The sequence below is a fragment of the Peromyscus californicus genome, unplaced genomic scaffold (genome assembly GCF_007827085.1).
Source record: "Peromyscus californicus insignis strain IS unplaced genomic scaffold, ASM782708v3 Scaffold_14__1_contigs__length_90479793_seg_2, whole genome shotgun sequence".
Classification (NCBI taxonomy): Eukaryota; Metazoa; Chordata; class Mammalia; order Rodentia; family Cricetidae; genus Peromyscus; species Peromyscus californicus.
In genome coordinates, this window is record NW_026294436.1 from 37,751,399 (window position 1) to 37,769,013 (window position 17,615).

General features: G+C 45.1%; 1 protein-coding gene across 4 annotated transcripts in view; it reads left to right on the forward strand.

Moving 5' to 3' along the window:
- Window positions 1-293: 293 nt before the first annotated feature.
- Window positions 294-17,615, forward strand: part of Colgalt2 (collagen beta(1-O)galactosyltransferase 2) — a 104,794-nt gene continuing 87,472 nt past the window's right edge. For 2 of the 4 annotated variants that reach the window (XM_052737184.1, XM_052737185.1), the window contains exon 1: window positions 297-889. In XM_052737184.1, coding sequence (XP_052593144.1) covers window positions 615-889 — 275 coding nt within the window. In that variant the 5' untranslated portion in view covers window positions 297-614. Of the gene's footprint in view, window positions 890-17,615 lie in introns of all 4 variants that reach the window. The other 2 variants (XM_052737186.1, XM_052737183.1) reach the window with 2 other exon arrangements.

Genomic DNA, 17,615 nt, shown 5'->3' on the forward strand with positions numbered 1-17,615 from the left:
AAGAATGAGTTTCAGGAGTTGTGTGTCTGAAACACAAGCATTTTGCCTCTGTGGAAGTTATAACATTGTTTCTCCAAGTCCTGGGTGGTTATGGAGACGTCCCATTTGAGAACTCTAATCTGTCAATAGGTGCATTATGAAACCCTGGATCCATCGCGTCACTATGAAGGACTTCAGACTGCGGTTTGCAAAAGCAGAATAAATTTTCTTGGGGTTGTACCGTTATGTACACACACACACACACACACACACACACACACACACACACACACACACGCACACACACGCCCATTGGCAGACAGGGCCACACCTCACGGCTCTGGAGGAAGCCGCAGACCTCAGCTGTACAAGCGCAGCGGGGACCAGGGGAACTTTCCGTGGAGCTCGGGACGAACAGGCTCACGGCGGCGGCGACCTGTCCGTTCGGCGGGGCGGAGCGCGGGGCGAGTGCGAGCGGCGGGGAGCCGGTGTGCGGGGGACTCGGGCCGGGGACAGGGCGGCGGCGCGTCCCACGAGCCGCAGCAGTCGGTGCCCTTGCGCGCTCCCGCCGTCCCGGGGCCAGCCGCATCCCCGGCGCCGCCGGCAGCATCGCCGCCTCCGGCCAGCCGCGGAACATGGCTGCGCGCCGCGTCACGGTCGCCTGCGCGCTGCGGCTGCTGCTGCTGCTGCTGCTGTCCTCCGCCCTGCTCCGGCGCGGCTGCCGGGCGCGCTTCGCTGCCGAGCCCGACTCGGAGGAGGACGGCGAGGAGCCGGTGGCGTTCCCCGAGTCGCCCCTGCAGAGCCCCACGGTGCTCGTGGTGGTGCTCGCCCGCAACGCCGCGCACACGCTGCCTCACTTCCTCGGCTGCCTGGAGCGGCTGGACTACCCCAAGAGCAGGATGGCCATCTGGTGAGCGGGTTAGGGGTCCCGGGCCACCGGGAGGTCGAGGGCAGCCTGGAGAGCACGTACCCTCGCTGTCCGCGTGGGTCCTGGACTGGGCGGGTGGTGGAACCGGGAGGGAGGCTTGGGAACATAGGGGCAAGAATCCGGTGGCCTTGACTTTCCTCATTCCCCTCTTCTGCCTCACCATAAGGGACTTGAGGAGACCTCCTTAGGGAGACTTTCAAACCCTCCCTTTCAACTCTAGAAGTTTCTTCTCAAGCTACGAAGTTAAAGGAGAGAGTATCTGTCGCCTCCAGACGTAGTCACAGAACTAACTTAGGCTGGCAAAGGGGTCCACAGAGGCTGGAGAGATCCAGAGAGAGGCTCCCCGACTTGCAGGTGCTAGACTCCCGCTCCCTGCTTAATTTGGCTTCTGGTTTTTCCCTGGGGTGTCTGAACCCAGAGATAGAGATTATGTCGCTTTGTTTGGAGTCTTTCCAACCACACCACACTGTGGGCCGGTCTTCCTTGGGAGCTCCAGAAGGTCCCTGCCTGTTCAGCCTCCTGGGACACATTCCCGGTGCAGATGTAAACTGCTGTGAGGTACTCCGGGTTTCTGCTGGGGTGCGAGGAAGCCGCTTTGGGGGTGGATAAACAGCCAAGTTTTGTCAGCTTGGTCTCTTTTGTGTTTGTGGTGGGTTAGGACAGGGGAACCACTGGAAGTCTGTCCCCTTGCTCCTGTAGACCTCAGTCCGGGTTCCAAGCGTTGAAATCCAAGCGTTAGTGGGAGAGTTGACCAGGGGAACTCTTGGTGGTCTGTTGAGGAAGTAAAAGCTTGCCAGGGAAGACTAGCCATCAGATTGGCAGACAAGCCTCTCATCCCTGAAAATAACAGCTCAGGTCACCCTGGAAGGTTTTTGAAGGGAGCTGTCCCAGACAAGACACATCTTAAAGCAGAGATGGGCAGGGAGAGGAGGAAGGAATTGGCAGGCTAACAGCACCTGGTAGGAGAGGTACCGAGGTGAGAAAACAAACAAGAAGCACACAGTACAGCACTGTGGGCACACTGCTTCGCTGTACCCCCTGCCAGACGTGACTGCTTCCACGGAGAAGAGCGGGTTGTGTGCAAAGAGAGTGGGAATGTTGGTGAGCTAGGCTTGCACCCGGCGTGTGTGTGTGTGTGTGTGTGTGTGTGTGTGTGTGTGTGTGTTTTAACCATTTCCATGCCAGAAGAGTTTCAAATCTCAAGTTTCTTTCTGATTTTTTGCAAAAGAAATCTGCATATGGTTTTGGTTTTTTATGCGCTATTTAATTTTTCTTTTAAAACCTTACAGTATTTACCAGAAGTTAGGAAGAAGAGAAGGGAGTGCTGAGACTCACTTAAGGCCATAGAATTAACAGCTGGTGTGTTGACAAAAACAATGTAAGGAAAGAAGAACTCACAGTTCAGGGTGTGGGTCACCATGGGGAGGGAGGCTTGGCTGCAGGAGCGTGAGGTCCCATTGTATCCACAGTCAGAAAGCAGAGGGATGGATGTTATCTCCTTTTCACTCTGTCCAGGACTACCAATCATGGAACAGTACTGCGTTTAGTCGGGGTAGTTCTTCACACTCCCTTCATAGACACACCCTTTATAGATATACCCTTCATAGACACACCTTTCAGAGACATACCCTTCAGAGACATACCCTTCATAGACACATCCTTCATAACTTACAAGTGTCTTCCCATGGTGATTTTAGATGCAAATCTAATCCAGCTGGCAATAAACATTGGCCACCCCAACTAGTAAAGCTCAAATCTGACCCACAAGTTTGTGTACAGAGTGTACAGCTCTTTAGAAGGTAGGAAGATTTGGAACGTGAGAAAAGCAAGATTTACAGACACCTATAAATACAAATTAGCATGTCCGAGTTGTTTCTCGATAGCTTGATATGTGGTTTTGGACCACATGCTATAGAATCCAGAGACGTTAATTTTTCAATGTTGGCCTCTCTAAGCCTCCATTCAGGGACACCCCTGCCATATGTCTGGCCTCAGTGGCTTTCTGTAGTTGCAGAGGAAGGTTCCATTACACCTTTCTTCTGTCCTTGACTCTAAAGCCAGAACCACATGGCCAAAGTTGCCAAGTTCTGCTGTTTACTGGGGCTGGAACGTGGGCCCTTCATTCAATTACATCTTCATCAACTTTTTGTTTTTGATAGTTTCCTTCACTGCCTAAGCTTGGCTGTCCTAAAACTTGCTCTGTAGACCAGACTGGCCTTGAACTCTGAGATCTTTTAATTACATCTTCACCAGCTATCTGTTTTCGATGATTTCCTTCATTGCCTAAGCTTGGCTGTTCTGGAACTTGCTCTGTAGACCAGGCTGGCCTCAAACTCAGAGATCTGCCAGCCTCTGCCTTCTCAGTGCTGGGATTCAAGGCGTGCGCCACTACAGCCTAGTGGCTTTTCTTTAATTCCTTTTCACAAATTGGAAATTTAACTGGGTGGGATCTTGCCCTGAGGTCACCTCTCCCTATATTCCATTTCTTAATCTGTTTATCTCTTTGAACACAGGACTTAGTTCCATTCCACTTCCTGGTGCTCCTTTTCTCCTCAAATATTTTTCCTTGCTCAGCTTGCTCCTTTTTATTATGTATCTTCATTAGAATTAACATTAGTAACCACACAACAGAGTCTATACTAGGCTGTTTTGAGATTTTTCTCTGCCAAGAGAATTAATTCAAAACTCTTCACTTTAGCCTCAGGTAAACTTTTTGGACAAGGGCCAAAACCAGCCACATTCTTCACCAAAATATCATGTGGTGATATATTGCATACCCTAATAAATTTGCCTGAGGATCAAAGGACAGAGCCAGCCACTAGATTAGACATAGAAGTCAGGCAGTGGTGGCACACACCTTTAATCCCAGCACTTGAGATCTCATGACTTTGCTTGGGAATCACACACACCTTTAACCCCAGGAAGTAATATGGCAGTGTAGAGAAAGTTATGTAAGACAAGAGGAAACAGGAACTCACTCTCTCTTTAGGCTGAAGATTTTGTGGAGGTAAGAACTAGTGGCTGGCTGTTCTGCTTCTCTGATCTTTCAGTCTTCATCTTGATATCTGGATCTGGTTTATTATTATTACTATTAAAAGGACATCTAAGATTTTTTTTTTTTAAGATTTATTTATTTATTATGTATACAGCATGTATGACTGCATGCCAGAAGAGGGCACCAGATCTCATTACAGATGGTTGTGAGCCACCATGTGGTTGCTGGGAATTGAACTCAGGACCTCTGGAAGAGCAGTCAGTGCTCTTAACCTCTGAGCCATCTCTCCAGCCCCCGACATCTAAGATTTGAACAACAATATCAAAAGAACAATTTCTAGGCAACATATTAAAATTCTTCTCCCATGAAACCTCTTGAGCCAACCCCCAACAGTTCAAATTGTTATCAGCACCATTGTCTCCCATGCTCCTACTAGTATGGCCCATTAAGCAGTGATTAAAGCCTTCCACTGCTTTCCTAACCCAAAGTGCCAAAGTCGAAATTCCTCAAAACAAAAACATAGTCAGGCTTATCACACCAATATCCCATTCCTGGTGCCAACTTCTGTCTTAGTTAGGGTTTCTATTGCTGTGGAGAAACACTATGACTATGGGAACACTTATAAAGGAAAGCATTCAATTGGGGCTCCCTTACAGTTCAGTTGTTCAGTCCATTATCATCATGGTGGGACATGGCAGCATGCAGGCAGACTTGGTACTGGAAAAGCAGCTAAGAGTCCTACATCTTGTAGGCAACAGGAAGTGGTCTGAGACACTAGGCTATATCTGGAGCATATATGAGACCTCAAAGTCTTCCTCCACAGTGACACACTTTCTCCAACAAGTCCACACCTACTCCAACAAGGCCACACCTCCTAATAGTGCTACTCCCTTTGGGAGCCATTTTCTTTCAAACTACCCCAGCCAGCATGAGAAGACTGAGGAAGATGTCCAAGACTTGGATGAGGAGATCAGCAATCTTTGCATTCGTCTCTGTAGACTCTTGTCTTAAGAAGTTTGGTTCTATCTTAGAAGCCCTGCGTAATGCCTTAAATGACAACAAACATGCCAGTTCTTAGGGGACCAGAGCTATGGCTCAGTGGTTAAGAGCATTTGCTGCTCTTGCAAAGGACTAAACTGGAGTTCAGTTCCCAGCACCATGTCAGACAATCATTGGCAACCACCAGAAACTCGAGTTCCAGGGGATCCAATGCTCCCTTCTGGCCTCTGCAGACACTCACATACATGTGGGTATAAATACACAGAGACGTGGACAAATGAATAAATATTAAATCTGTTTAAAAAGTCAATTTTAAAGTATTCTTTTCTAATGTATAAGTACTTCCAATCAATTAGATATAATTGAATAAAGTTGAATTATAAATATTTAATTTATAAAATTATAAAAATAAAATAATAAAATAAAATAATAAAACTGAATAAAGTGTGGCTCCCCAAACACTACTTTTTTCATAGGACATAGTAACCTGATTGGTATGGTATAGATGTTGCTGAGGAGGCTGGGGGAGGGGTGAAAAGATTTCTAAATCAGGTTGGAGTGCATGTGTGACCATGAAGGCTTTTAGAGAAGTTGATAGTAATTTTGAACTGAAGTTTGAAGGATAAATAGGAATTCTCCTGGAAAGGAAGTCTTCCAGAAGGAGAGAACAAGGAGACAAGACAGCTAGGAGCATTGACCAGCGCTTCCATTCAGAAGAATTACAGCTAGTGACCAGTGTAATGACTGCTGGCCTCCAGATGTGCATTCTACCACAGAGTCTCTTGGGAAATGCCAGCTTTTGAACCGGCATTTGTCTGGGAAGGTTCTAAAGAGTTATAAGTTATAACCTAGACCATGTTTCAGTGGGATGTTATTCTTTATCAATAAAAAATTGGGAGTCAAATATCAGGGTAAGAACCTGAATGATTAGAGAAGCAGCAGATAAGCAATCAGTGACCTCCTTTCTCTTCTGTTCCTCCATCCAAAAGGACTGAGATCCTCTCTAGGCCCTGCCTTACTACTTCCTGTCTCTCTATCTGCCCTCAGTCTTCCAAAACCTCTATGGTTAATTTTGGTCAGCTAGTGTCTAGCTTTGTCCTCTATTCAAAGCAAGCTTTGTTGTCAGAATGTGATCAAAATATCACACAACAGGATGCTTTTACCAGTTGCTTCCTTCTTGACAATTAAACCCAAGACCTATTCAGTATGCCAAACGGAATGTCTACTTTGCAAGGCTATGCATACCAACTTCAAAAATGGCCATGAGCTGCTGAGAACATTCAAGCATCTGCTGAGAACATTCAAGCAAGCATCACTGAGTAGCGTCTGGGATGCTAGGTTCCTCTGAATCACGTTTCAGTAACTCAGTGTAGACTCACTCTTCTCCTTCATCTTCTGCTGAGGGCTGGAAGACCATGGGACAAGATTTCTTTCCCAGGTCATTGAAGGTCAAGACATTCCCCACTAGCTCACAGTGTCGTTGAGAGTCTGGCCCATGGACCACATGCAGACATCCTTGCCGTGTGATTCCCTTTCACAATTTCTTAGAGCTGATTGGTACTGTACACACAGGTGGGAAGGGTACCAACAAACTGGTGAAATGCATTTATGTTGATGAGCATCAAGATTTGGGGTTGGGGGTTGACTGAACATTGGAAAGGTTCTAGTTCAGAGACACTTCACAGAAGCAAAAGGGAAAATACTTTTCATTCTCTGGTGTGATCTCAAAACTCAACAAACGACCTGATTTTCTTTAATTATCACAAACTGTGATCAGAAGCAAGGCAGGGATTTTGTATGCACTAAAACATGCAGTATGTGTGGAGACACAGGAACTGGGAGGCTTTGTGACATGAGGAGGCAGTGTGCTTCGATGCCTTCTCTTTAATTCAGTGGTGCCATGAACAAGTGGCCAGAGCAATAGAGGGAAACACTGATGTCCTTCCATTTTCCAGAGCTGTGATTTGGGTAAGTAAGGCCCATGTACCAGTAGCAAAAAATGAAAAGGGCACATTTGACCCAAAAGAAGAAATACTTGATCTAAAAAAAGGCCTTAAGTTTATCATTTGGAGAGCCTAGGATGCTTGTGGGGAGACAGTCCCGAGGCAATAGCTCCTGTGTGATTGTGGAACCATTTAGGCATTTCATCTGGCAGAATGAAATTATACTAAACTGAGAACCATTTTTTTATGGTTTTAAATAAAGGGATGAGATTTTGTTGACATAAATATGTAGTGACGGGCCTCTGCTTGTTCTGAGGAGCTGATGCCAATATTTTGCCTTCTACTTTATCTCTACATTGTTTGGGGATTATGTGGAATTTACTTCCATATTTTAATGGCCAAGCAAGAGCATTTTGGCAGATGCTCAACTAGATACACTCATGTAAGTGTTTATAAAACGTCCTGAACTGCGATAGTTTTTAGCATCCGGGATGGAGATGATGTCATCATTTGCCAGGAGTTTGTCATGCACTGTTATCCCTCCAAAGACAAGTTTCAGCCTACAGTGAAAATACTCTGCTCTTAGTATTTTTTTCTCTGCCTTTCTCTTCTTTTTCTTATTTTTCCCAACATGGTATCTTGGAACAGGGCCAAGGATTTTATAAATCAGAATTAGGCAGACTGGGGCTTACATCTTCTGTGCCATCGTGAGCATATTTCACTATCTCACTTCATATAGGAGGACACGGTGCACAGAGAATGGCAATGCCTTGCTGAATGTCACAAGGCTAGCACATGGTGAAGTCAGCATGTGAGCCAGGTGACTGACGTGCCACACAAAGTGCTCACGGTCTGCTTAAGAGCAATAAAGGGCCCGTTAGATCTCCTTTCTGCTTCTGTCAGTTGACCCAGCCTGGGAAGATAAGCCCACCAGTGTTTCCTTCCAATGAGAACTGTCTCTTCTGCTTGAATGACACCAGGGGCTCCCTGGTTCTCTTCCACTGTCCTGATCATTTTCGTCACTTAGCTCAGGCACCGACTAATTACTGAGCTCAGCTCTATTTTAGAAGATTCCACAGGAGCAAAATAATACTAAAAGACATGTGTGTGCATATGGATGCAAGTCACTGCCTGCAACCAAAAGAAGTCTCCCAAGCATGACTATCAGCAATAATTAAAATAGAACTTTGCACATGTCTGTTGGCTGCATTTTAGGTCCCTGCTGCTAAAACAGTCCATTTTTCCAGCTTCTTCAGTGGGTGGTCCTTAGATTTGCTTGTCCCATAAACTCAGTTTTCTTTGCAATGTTTGGAGAAACCTGTCAACCTTGCTCCCAAACTCCAGTTTTAAAATACGATTGGCTTTCTGAACTCTGCACTCCTTTGAATGAAAACTGAAGTAACAAATGCGTGCCTCCAATCCCATTGCTCTGATGATGACACACTGTCTGCAGCAATAGATAGGGTCCCTAAATTGTCCCCATCCTGTCTCATTGAGTTGCATGCATGTGGACACCAAAGCACAGGGCAGGTAAGGAGTTTCCCCCAGTAAGTTATATAGGGAATGACGTGACGAGATCATCGATTTCCGCTTTTTAAACCCTGAGGGCTTGTTTCAGTGTTCTTTACGTCATAGCATGCCTCTCCTGGTTTGTGAATCGTGCCAGTTATCCTAAGAAGGGGTTAATTTTACAAATGGACCTTCAGGTCTTCATCCAAGTGATTCCACCTCTGCCTTCCTTTGCCACTCTCGGGTCACAGGCATGTGCTTCTCAGAGTCCTCCTGCTTGGCTGTCTCCTGTGGCTGTCGACACGAACAATGGAAGCTCTGTAGCCTGGAATGCTGTCGGCTGCGCTGTGGTCCCTTTCCCAACATTTAAATGTGCACATGGGCCATTTCACTGTGTGTACTGTCCCCGCTCTGCAGAGCAGTATAGTAGGACCATTATGGGGCTTTCACGGGATGATAGTAGGGAACTATAAAGGTTGTTTCTACACATTTCTTCACAATACGTAACATTATACAGTACAGTCAGAGAGAAACTGGGAGCCTATAACGTATTTGTTAGACTGCTCTCCTGTTACCACTTTATGAAGAGATTTCACTGTGTGTATTTAAACCGTAGCCATAACTCATCAAGAGCTACAAATTTAATGGCTTTGACATTTTTTACTTTCAAAGGAGTGGCTTGTTAATTTAATTACATTTATGTTAACATCTAAAAAACTAGTGATTTAAAAATTATATCTGAGGCTGGAGCGATGGCTCGTTAGTTAAGAGCAAGTACTGCTCCGTGCAGAGGACCCAAGTTCAGTTCCCACAGCCCTCACTTTGGGAGGCTCAGAACCATCTGTAATTCCAGCTCCAGGGGATCTGACACCCTCTTCTGGTCTCTGAGGGCACTGCACTCATGTACAAACCCCACCCCCATACACATACACATAATTTAAGATAAAAATATCTCAAAAGGTTGACTTCCTTAGAACTCTTGTATATTTACCGAATAATAATGTGATAACTTTTCTCTTAGACTTTTTTCTTTTATAAGATAAAATGCAAGCCTCCCATAGTAAAACAATCAATGTGTGTAGGAATACAATGAAATAAATCTCTCTTCTACTTTATACCACCTCCCAGCGGAGAGCAATAAGAATGTTTTGCATATTTGCCTAGAAACTGTCAATATATGTGCATATTTGACCCAAATATAGATGCTGCCTGTATCCTGCATAAGGATGATGTTTTGAAGTCCATTTTTTTTTAATCATCAGGATCTTTAAGCACTGACAAGGCACCACATTACTTTCCAGTGGTCATAATTAAATCAGTTTTAAAGCCAGTGTTGCATGGAGTTACATCCCCCACCCACCCACACCCCGCTTTCCTGTCTGACTCTTCTTCGTCCTCTAGAAGATCTGCCCCAATCACCATTTTTAAAACATTTAGAAATTTTTACTATTTTATGTGCATGAATGTTTTGCCTGTGTGTATGTCTGCGTACCACATGTGTGCCTGGTATCCTCAGAGGCCAGGAGAGGCCCCTGGAACTGGAGTTACATATGGTTGTGAGTTACCACGTGGGTGCTGCGACTCAGCCCCCTGTAAGAGCAGCCAGTGTTCTTAACCACTGAGCCATCTCTCCGGCCCTCTTAATCAATCTTTAAAAAGTACTTTTGTAATTTTTCATAATTGTACATAAATTAAAAATTCGTCTCCAAATTCTATATATCATAGCTATATGTTTACAATGTTTGGTAAGTGCGTGTGCCTGTGTAGTGAATACTTGACCTTGCCAGCTCTGCATCTCTCCACAGCAGTCACTGAGGCTGACTAGACTCTGTTCCCTGAACTTTGTCCAGGCAGCCAAGTTCCCATCAGCCCCACACCGGATGAGTTTGCAATAAGCCCCTGCTGGGTCTTTGACTTGATGTACCTGACCTCTGTTGGTATTTGGGTACTCCCTCCTCAGGCTAGGACCCAAGTAGTAACCACTGGGAACTAGACGGCTTGGCGAGTGGCCATTGGGTGACCTAGTGGTAAATAAATCAGAATTATATTACTTTTCCTTCTGCTCTCCATTCTTCTAGTAGGAAAGCTGTGTTAATGTTCATAATGTTTTTTTTTTTTTTTTTTTTTTTTGGTTTTTCGAGACAGGGTTTCTCTGTGTAGCTTTGCGCCTTTCCTGGGACTCACGTGGTAACCCAGGCTGGCCTCGAACTCACAGAGATCCGCCTGGCTCTGCCTCCCGAGTGCTGGGATTAAAGGCGTGCGCCACCACCGCCTGGCTCATAATGTTTTTTTTTAAATCTTGTTATAGGTAATAATTGAAAATCCGTGCAGAATTTACACAGAATGGCTATAGTTAATTTAGGGGAACATGCTGCCCTGTAAAAACTGCATTTGTTGTTGGTGACATTAACCAAGGTCTCTCACATGAGCTAAACTTTAGATTTGGCCAGAAAGTACTTCTTTTCTTCTTCAGGAACACCATATGTGCAAAGATTTTTTTTTTTTTTTTCAGACTTGAACTTGGATGGTCTGCTAAGGCTACACTCAGGGCTTTGCAACAAGTTCATTTCACTGAATTTATAATTGTTACTATTATTTTAGCTGTTTGGCAAATTCAACAAGCTGATGGCTATCTCCTGCCTCGTTGAGATTTTGTTGTTCTATAAACATAATACAGAAATAACTTTCTCACTCCCGTGCTCTCAGATTCACGTTTGAGGGTACCTGAGAAAGTATGCATTCAGAAGCATGGAAAACATAAGTAACAACCCTAGATGCCAAACTCCCCGGAAGAGGCAGAGAGCTCGCCTGCAGGAGGGCTTCAGCTCAAGGATTTTCATGAGTATCTGGGTTCAGTGGCGTGTTGGCTGTGTTAGAATACGTCGTTTCCTTCCAGGTTCAGTTACTTTAAAGTCAGCTGAGAGGCGTACACCAGGCTGGAGAAAGGCTTCTTAAATTGAGATTTCCCCAATTTGGCCACTAGCTAACAAATACTAATACTAATGTTAATACTACTACTAATAATAATAATGAAAATGAATGAGACTACAGTACATGCATTTTAGACATTAGGATTTTTGTTTGGTTGGTTGGTTTTGTTGTTTTGATTTTTGGTTTTTTTCAAGACAGGGTTTCTCTGTGTAGCCCTGACTGTCCTGGAACTCACTCTGTAGACTAGGCTGGCCTCGAACTCACAGAGATCCACCTGCTCTGCCTCCCAAGTGCTGGGATTAAAGGAGTGTACCATCACCACCTGGCTGACAATAGGATTCTTATGACAGTATAAGGCTCTTTCTAGTCTCTCTCTTGAGTGTGACTGTCCATGTTTTGGAGGGGGAGGGTAAAGGGCAATTACAAACTTCTTGTTCTCATAGGTGACAGATGTGACATAAACCTGAAGACTCTAAGATGCACAATGATTGGTATTCTCCCTGAAAGTCACAGTGAGAAACTGCTCCTTTTTAACATCTTGAGAAATGAAGAATTTTGTAGACACTTAACAGTGGAAGTTAAATTCCTGGGCTATCTGTGAAAAATGTGTTTGTAGACATTTGGGGCCCGGGCATTCCCAACGCAGAGTGCCTTGCTGGGCTAATAGAAGGCTTTTTAGTTTCTTGGTGGCCAGCCAGCCTCATAATCTTGGCCAAGTGGCACACACCACAGTGATTATGGTGCAGCCCCGCCAAGACAGTGGAAAATCGATGCCAAGTGGGATCAGGATTCCTGGTGTCGTCACTGCACCATTGAAGAACCAGCTTGTAAGCAGCTCCTGCATGGCTGCTTTCCCTGTAAGCAGCTCTCTGCAGACTGAGTGGAGAGCGCCCAGGCAGACAGACTGTGTCTTGTTTAGGGTGGATTTTGTGGAGCTAACACGAAGGCTTGAAACAGATAGCATTGAAAATGTTTTAGAGAATTATCATCCTCCTCTCTAGCCTTTCTCAGTCTTCCTAGATTTCAAACTTTCCTAAGCACACTAAGTTCCGTGGTTCAATTTTCACTTTAGCAAGATCATCTATGGATATCTAAGCCAACGGGTTAACAATGATAAATATCAAGGAACCAGGAAGACAAGAGCAAACCCGCCCCTAGGTTCGTATAAAGAAAGGACTAATGAAAAGCAGAGCAGGAATAAATGGAAGGTTAAAAAAAAGATCCAAAAGATAGTGAAAAAAGATTTTTTTTCAATGTAACTGACAACCCTTAGCTAGGGTAATATATAGAGTCTATACATTCTATAGATTCCAGTAAATAAAATCAGAAATGAAGGAAAGAAATTTCAATGGCACTACACAAACATGAAGACCATTAGAGAGTATTATGAACAGAGTATGACAATAAGCAGGCATTCTTTCTCTAACAGTGGCTGTTTTATTTTTTAAGATACGCATTGGTTAAAGACAGCATACAAATAAATGGCTGCCTCTCTGTACTTAGTTCCTTGAACTGGGGCTCAGTAGAAAAAGACGCTCCCTCAAGCCCCCTTTTCAGCTTACTCTACATAATAAAGTCACTAAGCATTTAGTTTTATAGAAGAAAGATATTTATTGGTGAACTTCTTTAGAATGAAGGGAGATGAAACTAGCAATTGCCTCCAGCTCATTAGTATTCACCCAAGCCATACTGGTTTCCATTTTCCTTGATCTTGTTCTCTGTTGCTTGTGTTGAACTCTTTCTCCTTCTCCCCCTCTCTCCCTCCCTCTCTGTTTCTCCTTCCTTCATACCTCCCCCCTCTCTCCCTCCCTCTCTGCCTGTCTCTGTCTCTCTCGTCTCTCTGTCTCTTTGTCTCTGTGGCGTAGTGTGTGTGTGTGTGTGTGTGTGTGTGTGTGTGTGTGTGTGTACTAGCGCATATAGTGTAGAGGCCAGAGGAGGATGTCTAGCATTCAGTGTTCTGCTACATTTTTCTCTCTCTTACTCCTTTGAGTCCCTGGAGCTTAGACTGAAGACCAGTTAGTCCCAGGGATCTGCCCGTCTCCAGGGATCTGCCAGTCTCCATCCCCTAGCATTGGGGTTACAAGTTCATGTGCCACATTGGGATTTTAGGTGGGTGCTGGGGATCAGAACTCAAGTCCTAATGCTTGTGCAGAAAGTATTTTTACCCACTGAATCTCCCTCCTGTCCCTTTCATATGTGAAAACATACCTTTTTGAAAGACAAAGCCACACACCCTAGATAGCCTATGCCATCCCCTAATTATGTAGGCACACGCTGGCCTTGAACTCAACAGGGTAATCTTCCCACCTCAGCTTCCACACTGCCGGGATTATGGACATAAACCATTATTCCCAACTTAATATTCTTACATTTTTTTTCATGTCACTGAAAACTCTGCCTCTTATCTGTGACTAATAAAATTGCACTATTTTTCATAGCTGTCAGTTCATCTGTAATTATATATTACAAAGTTCCCGAACCTGGGTCCTCACTCATAATAAACTTAACATATACTTTTTGGAAAAATCTTATTTGTCTTCTATACAAAGGATTGCTCTGGGTTTGTCGCAGAGACACAGTGCAAGGAGTTAATATAGTGGCATTATTATAGTTGCAAGCACAACCAACCTCCTGTGAGGGACAATAATGACTTGGTTGCTAATCTTATACTATTTCACTCCCAGTTTTCTTGTATTCTCTTAAAAAAAAAAAAACCTCCAATATAGTAAAGATTCTTAAGTGTGTGCGTTTATTTTTATTATCTTTTTTTTCAAGAATGTGAGCTGCATTCTATAACTGATGTGTGCCACCAAGAAAACCGTAACCATTGAGGGATGAGGTTAAGCTAGATGCATGGTTCCCTGCCTCCAAAAGCAGCTTCATCGGTTCCCACTTCCTCTGCGGTGGCATTCATTTTGTTAATTGTGTTGTCCTGTGAAAGGACTCAGATGCACCGCTGTGTGTATCACTTTGCATAAGTGACTTTTTCCCTGTGGACCTCAGCTTCCTGTCTAGTAGACGAGAGATGTCCTAGAACTGTGATTCTCTGAGGCTGATTACCAGAATCGTTGGATGAAGTCTTAAGGAAAGACGCAGGCCAGGGCTGACGGGGTAGAGCCAGGGACAACTGACGCATTTTGTAAACCTCCCAGGAGATCTCAGTGTGCAGTTCAGATTGAAAACCTCTGGGCCAGATGTTCTTGAAGCCCTTTTAAAACCTGATATTACCCCTTCCTTGATGAGAATGCCCATACCCGAGAACTTGCATGAATGATAAATGCAGAATGGATTCTTCAGGGACCCTTATGCAAACTTTAAATCTGTTGAGAGTGGCCTCCAAATGTTGACCTTCGTTAGGAGCACGTGGTATTCCATCCCACTGTCTACTGCTGCGGAGACTCTACCCCGACAGCCGTTGTCTCCTTTTGGATGGAATGTGCTCCAGATGACTGACCTGTGGAGGAATGTGGCAACATGACAGCCAGCCTCGAAGAGACACATTTGGCAATTTCATATGAACAGTTCTGTGCACCAGGTGTAGAAGCAGCTTTAGCCCAGGACTTACTTCCTTGGCACAGACGGCTGCCCCTTGGCTAGGGGAACTGCATGCAGCAAGACTTCTAGGCACACTGAGCCAGGCTCTGGCCAGCCCAGGGTCTCTTCCCACTGTGGGGTTTGGTACATTGCCCAGCTTTGCTCTGGGTTTTCTGTTTCATACTGATGCAGGGCCTCTGAGCGTCTCTGGTGATTGAATTGCTGATGTTACTTTTAATGGCTTTGGAGTTTCTGGATTTGCATAAACAGTACTGTCTTTGTCCTGTGGTCTTGACATAGCTTCAAAGCCTTGACCAGGCATCAAAGCCACACAAGAACCTCAGGGTTTTTTTTTTTTTAGGCATCAGATTGCAGCAAGGCCAGCAGGTGACTGAAGGTTACAGATCTACTTCTGGCCGGGTTTTCTGCCCATCAGAGACTAGATTAGGTTCTGTTAAGTTCTCTTGACTGTAGTTTGGGATCTCGACAGAATTTGCATGAGGTCTGTGCAAATGCTGCTGAACCGAAAAAGGAACTGCTACTGTTTTATCTGAGGAGAAGGATGGTCGATCACTCCCGTACACTGTGAGTGAGCCCTGAGAGAGGAAGATGACCCAGGGTCCCTGTGGGAAACATGGAAGTCTCAGTCGCCTCTGGAAATCTCATGCCCCTGGAATGCACTTTGTGAGGACTCAAACCTCATTCTTTCACGTCATTCATCAAAGTGAAGGGAGCCTTTGACTCCTCCGGGGTGCGCAGGTGTCTGTAGTTTGGATGTACTGAGGCTCACCTCTTAGCAGAGCCTTTAGAGCAGTCACATGATGCACTTTGACCTGAGTCTGCCTCTGCTGCCCAGTAGCTAGGCAATTAAACGACAGGACCTAATATTTATTTTTATTGGTAGGAGCAGTCAATTTTGTTCATTTACAGTTTTTTTACGTGTGCATTATGTATTTTGGCTCCTCCTCCTTCACTCTCTCCCATTTCTCTCCTGCCCCTCCCAGAGCCCCCTCCTCCTTGGAAATCCCTTTCCCCCAGTTATTAGCTTGTATGTTGTTTAGTGTCCAGAGTTTAGTCAGGGTCATCTGTGGTCCCGGGTTTGGAACTGTCAGAGCACCACCCAGTCCCACCAGTGGGTGCTCCGCTTCCCTTTCCCCCAGAATCTATTGTTTAGAGGTCAGTGGTATGTGGTAGGGCCCGATGGGTCCCTTCCCCGCCCCCTACCACATAAGTGACCATTAGGAGGGCCCCACTTCTGCGGGCCCAGTACCAGTATGCATGGCTGCTGTGAGGTCATGGTTGCCATGTCCCTGCCCTGCTTAGAAGATGGCATTTCACAGTCCCTCTCTATCCTCTGGCGCTTACAAGCAGGGCCTAATCTTTACTTTATCTCTGACAGGAAGCGAGAGGTATTCTGCAGCATTCCATCCGAGCTCTCTCAGCACCAGTCACATTAGAGTTCCTGAGGGCTTGCTCTTTTGTGCCCTCTCTGCCTCAGGTCTACCGTGCTTGGAGATTTTCCCGGACGCTTTGCCTTGCCTTGGCAGGCTACAAGCACCTACGGATCTGCAGTTCCACTTCCTAGACCCTAAACAGAAAACACCTCGCCACCCTGTCTTGTTACTTGAGAAGACACATTGAACTCTCCCCACCTTTTGACAGGCTCTGGCTGGGTAGCCTTGGCTGGCTTTGGAACTTGCTATATCGACCAGGCTGGCCTTGAACTCATAGAGATCTGCCTACCTCTGCCTTCCAAGTCCTGGAATTAAAGGCACACACTACCATGCCTCTTCCATTTTCACTTACATTTGAATTCTGCCATGATTTTTGAGTTATCCATATCTCGAATCCTTGGTGCCACAACTGATCGTATCTGCATTAGAAAAGAGGTGTTTAGCCCTTTAACACAAGTAAAAATGCAGCTTTTAGTAACAGTGGGAGCAAACGCAGGGCTTTGAAGAGAAGGAACAGCACGTAGAGAATATGATGAGATGAACTCGTTGCCAATTGGGGAAGCCATTGCTGTCAGCACCAGCCGTAAAACACTTCCTTCATGAGCGGGCGGACACAATGCAGGTGTTCTGTTGCACTTGACTGTGTTGACTGCACTCAAAATAAGTGAACACACTGTTCCCTAGAATGTTCCCTCTTTTACTGTGGAAAAGACATAAATGGGAGTTTGACATTTGTGGTTGAGATGGGAAGCAGTTTGTGTGTTTGTTCTTTGTGAAGGCTGCTGGTTAGCCTTACAGGCCAGTGCCCTCTTCTCAGTCTCCCATGAGAGGAAGTAGCGTATGCATTGTAAGGGTTGGAACAATGGTTCTCAACCTGCAGGCTGTGACTCCTTTGGGCAGGGAGAACGATCCTTTCACATTGGAAAACAGATATTTATATTACCATCCATAACAGCGGCAAAAGTACAGTTATGAAATAACAATGAAAATAATTTTATGGTGGGGTCACCACAACACAAGGAACTGTATTAAAGGGTTGAAGCATTCGAAGGTTGAGAACCACTGGGTTAGAAAAACCTGGTAGTTGGAAGTCCAGTCTTAACAGGTTAATGAGCAATGGAAAGATTTTACTTCACTGAGCTGCCTTTATTTCAGAGATGCTAAAACCTGGCCTGCATCTCATGTCTTTCGAGACCCAAGTGTAAACACCAGGAAGGGTCATTGTAACAGGAAGTTCCTGTAAGAAAGTCAAATCAAGGAGGCAAAGCATGTTCTTTTTTTTCAGGGTGTTCTCATTGGTGACCCCGACTTGCCTGCCTGGGGTTCAGTCACCAAAATGAAAC